Here is a 4,983-nt window from a genome sequence, read left to right as displayed (position 1 = left end):
GAGAAAAAAACCCGTGACCCGTGGGTACCCGATCCGTGATGAGCGGGTAAAATCATAAAATCATACCCGCGGGCACGGGTACAGGTACAAAATTATACCCGCCAACGGGTCGCGGGCGGGTCACGGGTACATACTACCCGTCGCGGGTAAAACCCGATCCGCTAATTTATGAGACTTTTTTTAATTTATCCGCGAGTTTATACATACAATTATCTATTTAAAAGGGTTTTTACTTGAAATGCAATAATGATTAAAAATACAATATTATATATAAGTAAAAAACTTGACTTTTACATCATTTTACACGTGTTATTGGTAAATATTGTTTATAATTAATAAAATTTCCTAACTTTTCTAAAATTTTTTTTAACAAAGTTGTATATTATTATTACCCGCGTGTTTACCCACGGGTCACGGGTATCCGCAGGTTACGGGCATGGGCGAAATATTTTTACCCGCGGGCGGGTAACGGGTCTCTACGAGCAAAAAAACCAACCCCACGGGTGGGTCGCGGGTATATAGAACCCGTGCCCATTACCCGCGGGCGCCATCCCTAGTGAAATCGAATTTAAAACCAAATTCAAGAATTATATATTAAATTTAAAATATATAGAGACCAAAATTAGATTTTATAATGAAATCTTGAAAATGACTTTTTATGGTTATGTTGTAAATTATGATTTTGTTGAGCTACGCCATCTTAGTCAACCACATAAAAATGACAGTGATGTATGCAATTTATCAAGTATTGAATAAGGTACGTTTTGGTTTTAAACAAAACGAACTGAATTCAAATTCCATTTTTACTTTTTAATTCAATTTCGGTTTCAAAACTAATAAACCAAAGAACTGTAAAACAAAATCATAAACTGAATCGTTGAACAGCCACGATTAAAATATTAAGATTTACCTTTTTAATTATTAAAAAGGTAGACAATCTTGCATTCAGATCCGATGGATCATATAATATAAAAGTATTGTTATTTAAAAAACCTTACAGGTGAAATTCGGCCCATTATCTTATTTGGATCGCATGGACCGTATAATGCCCGGTAAGTCCAAATTATTGTCCATACGTCAGTCTCCTTTCAGACGTTCTAAATTGGACAAAATTGCTTTTGCTAACCACCATTTTCAAACCCTAATAATAAACATTCCCAAATTCAAAATCAGTATGTCTGATCTGGTGCCGTTCGACATCCAAACAGAAATCATCAAAAAGCTTCCGATCAAATCAGTGGTTAGGTGTAGATCCGTTTCAAAACAATGGAAATCACTGATAGACAGCTCCGAGTTCATCCATGACAACTGCTTGCGCGACAATCAGCCGCATCATCTACTCGTAAGGTATTATTTAGATTCAGTACAGAAATATGTTTCGATTATTGATGATGATGATAGTTTTCCCCAACACAAAATGTCACCTACTGTTACAGTAGCTCTTAACCAATTTCAGAGCGTATATAAACTCGGTTCCTCTCATGGAATCATTTGTTTATATGTTTCCCATGCAATTCCAGATACAGAGATAAACTTTAAAACAAGTATGATTCTGTAATGGAATCCTACAATTCAGAAATCAGTTCGTATAGTTGTTCCAAATGGGATATCTAAGATGCACGCAGATATTGTTATTGGTTTTGGAGTTTGTCCAAACACTAGTGATCCTAAGCTTGTTAAGATTAAAAATATTCAAAGCTCAGTAACCGGCACCGTAAATTGTGTTCCTTGGGAAGTTGAGGTGTTTACGTTAAGCTCGGGGTTTGGAGAAGTTTATCTATCATTATGCCTTCTAAACCTGTTGAATTGTCGTGGTTCCAAGTTTTTATAAATGGGGTTATTTATTGGCTTGGTAATGATAAGATTGATGTGGGTCATGAAAATAAACATAGTCGGCTTATTTCATTTGATCTTAAACATGAAGAATTTGGTGAAGTGTTACTTTCGGATAGTTTAGTACGTTCGACCGCAGATATGTATCTCAGGAAATTGATGGGTTCTCTTGCTGTGATTGAAGGCTTTTATGAGCCTCAAGACCCATTTTGTGTTGTGTGGAAGATGAATGAAGAAGGTGTTTTGAAATCATTTACAAAACTTTACACCTTTAAGGCGTATCCTTTTACGATTATGAATAGTGTACTTGAATTCAGGAAGAATGGGGAACCTATTATGGAATCGATAGAACAAGGCGGAGAATTGACCATACTTGAATTTTATGGACCGTGTTCAGGACAAGTCAATGATCTTTGGCCAGATGAAAACCATGGTCATTTGACTGAATGCACCGCGTACTCTTATACGGAGACACTAGCTCTGCTTAATCAATCTGATAATATTATTTATTAATGATGATGTTGATGCCGTGCAGCAGTGTATAAAGATGAGAGTGTAGTTATCACATTCAAGTCTTTTTACATTGGCTATCCGTTTGTTTCTCGTGCTAACCAGTTTAGGTTATTGTAAAGATCAGTGCATCATATATATGTTGATGTTTGTGTTTGGTATGTATAAGATCAACGTTTTTTTTGTCAAGTTGTTAAATTGTTATGATTCATTTTATAAAATTGCATCCGAGTTAACTTAATAGATCAGTGTGCTTTTACTATGCATTGCATACTTAAGTTTGACTTGAAAAGCTAGATCTTTATATAAAAGTATAATTTTTGATACATAAACTCTATTAGTAATTTTCAGAAAGATGGTTGTTGTTCAAAGTCTTTATGTTCGATTAATATGAGCTAAACAAAGTACTACTTGAAAGTCAATACTTTGAAATGGACCCAAAACTGGCATGGCCCGGAAATGAACCTGAATTCATCCCATTCAGATCACATCACATTCACATTCAGCCCACCAGATACTTGTAAAGAGATACCAAGTATTCGTCAGATTGTAGTTACACCTGTTGCTGGACTTTGCTCCTAAATTGGTAAGGAAATTTCTAGTTTCTTGCTACACTTCTCCCAAACTGACATTATTTTATAAAACATGTAATAAATTAAATGTATACATGAAAGTTGGGTATCAATTAAGGGACAATTGCATTTCAAAATCGACTAATTGCATATTTGGAAATGAAAACCAACTTTGGTTTGATTCAAGTTTTAATGTTTAACCTGTATTGTACTGTTGCAATATGATACATTATATGTGAAGTGATCAAGAGGTGTGTCATTACAATATGAATTTTTCTGAATCCATTAGAGATAAAATTAAACCGGATTCCCCTCATCTAAAAGTTAATGGGCCAAAATCTCCACCTTTAGATATTGTGTAAGAACCATGTTGATATATGCTTCTTTTATTTACATTCATCTTATCATAATACTAACCATTGGGATCACAACACAATGATCGAGATCTAATCCATGATCCAACGTATAGATGGTAGCAAAAAAGTTAAGTGCCCTGTTCAAGTTGCGATAACTATTTATTGAATGGTTTATAGTTTTTATTGCAGTGTTTATTTTAAGTTGCAATAACTATTTTTTGAATGGTAATTATGCCAAAGTTGACCACTTCAAATCACAGCATACTTTTTTTTTAAACATAACTCACACACTCGACATGAATTTATACATGAATATGGCCACAACGGGGTTTGAACCCCCAACCTCTTTGACTTGACAGCACGAATAATTGACAACTGGAAATTTATTTCTTAAGTTTTCTAAAAGGATTTATAGCACTTAGGCGTGTATATCTGTATCACGTATTAATTAATTGACCTAAAGTTTTGGTTCTCACTTGAAGGTGGAGACCCACAATTTATGACTAATAGCCAGTAGAGTATAACTACGATGTTTGTGAGCCAATTCTTTTGTGGGAACATGATAGCGATTCACATTTTATATCATGTTCGTGTATTGTTCATTCAATGACTACACACCAATAGTCCAATACCTTTTATTTTTTATTTTTTCTAGAATGCAACATTGTAGCACGATTACTCTACTGACAAGAGGGTATTTAGTTGCACGACTTGACTTGGATGGAGTATGCACCCAAAAGAATAGCATAACTATATGCTTTTTTACTTTCTGAATATATAATTTTTTTGCCCATGAACGAATTCTAAGATAAATATATTGTATAGTGATGCTAATCTAATCCCTCTTCTTCTTATTAAAGCAAAAGCTTAATTCACTAATAATATTTTCAAATAACTAATCTTGACCATCCATTCTAACTAAACAAATAAATACAACCATTGGATTCAATATCGAAAAAATTATTACCTAATACATTTTTCAATTACAATGATAATGACATAAATAACCTCATTTTAAATTCAATTTACAATTAACTATAAAAGTAAAGTATATTAATTTTAATTATATAATTAATAATTAAATACTCCGTAACAGTTAAAATCTAACTTTCAAAATTTGAAAGCGTACGGAGTAATTATCGGCTGATCAGCATTTAAATGAATTGAATTTGAATTTGAATTGAATGAAATATAATACGCGTATTATTAAATGAATGGCGATTGGATTATATATAATGCTGTGAGATTTAAAACTGAAAGGGCGGGTTATTTGTGATTTATTCTCTCATATATAACATATATATAATATATAATATAATATACTAGATTTTAAGAGCCCGTGCGTTGCACGACAGCTCTATAAAATAGCATTCGAAAATGTTCGTATTGGGACCGATTAACTGTATGATACAATTACAAATATACAATAAATCTAAAATGTCATACACGGTTATAAAATTTCGCCGAAAACATAAACACATTAGACCTTTACATGGAGAAGTTGACACGACTGCGTTCACTTGTAACTGCTTTTCCACCGACATCATCAGAAAAACAACCCGTTGGTAAATCGAACATAGTTTTAATCAAAGATAATCAGGCTTTTATGTTGCAAAATGGCTTCGTTAAATAGAAATAAAACTCGTATTTGATAAATACCTCAAGTAAACCCGAGAATAAATAAATGACGAATATATGATGTTGATTATATG

The 4,983-nt window shown here is 33.1% G+C and overlaps 1 protein-coding gene across 1 annotated transcript; it reads left to right on the top strand.

The window, feature by feature from the left end:
* The first annotated feature begins 718 nt into the window (after window positions 1–718).
* LOC139875304 (F-box protein CPR1-like) lies at window positions 719–2,346 on the top strand. The gene is made up of 4 exons (XM_071862645.1): window positions 719–757; window positions 1,001–1,459; window positions 1,577–1,771; window positions 1,864–2,346. Exons 1-4 carry the CDS (start codon window positions 719–721, stop codon window positions 2,344–2,346), a joined length of 1,176 nt encoding a protein of 391 aa, XP_071718746.1.
* Window positions 2,347–4,983: the final 2,637 nt, after the last annotated feature.

The sequence above is a fragment of the Rutidosis leptorrhynchoides genome, chromosome 11, assembly GCF_046630445.1.
Source record: "Rutidosis leptorrhynchoides isolate AG116_Rl617_1_P2 chromosome 11, CSIRO_AGI_Rlap_v1, whole genome shotgun sequence".
In the NCBI taxonomy this organism is placed as follows: Eukaryota; Viridiplantae; Streptophyta; class Magnoliopsida; order Asterales; family Asteraceae; genus Rutidosis; species Rutidosis leptorrhynchoides.
This window is presented reverse-complemented; position numbering and strand designations above follow the sequence as displayed.

Coding starts and splice junctions, on each gene's coding strand:
- LOC139875304 (XM_071862645.1), top strand. CDS start 719: ATGACAGTGATGTATGCAATTTATCAAGTATTGAATAAG. Junction 758..1,000: donor TTTATCAAGTATTGAATAAG/GTACGTTTTGGT, acceptor AAAACCTTACAG/GTGAAATTCGGCCCATTATC. Junction 1,460..1,576: donor CTCTTAACCAATTTCAGAGC/GTATATAAACTC, acceptor CCTACAATTCAG/AAATCAGTTCGTATAGTTGT.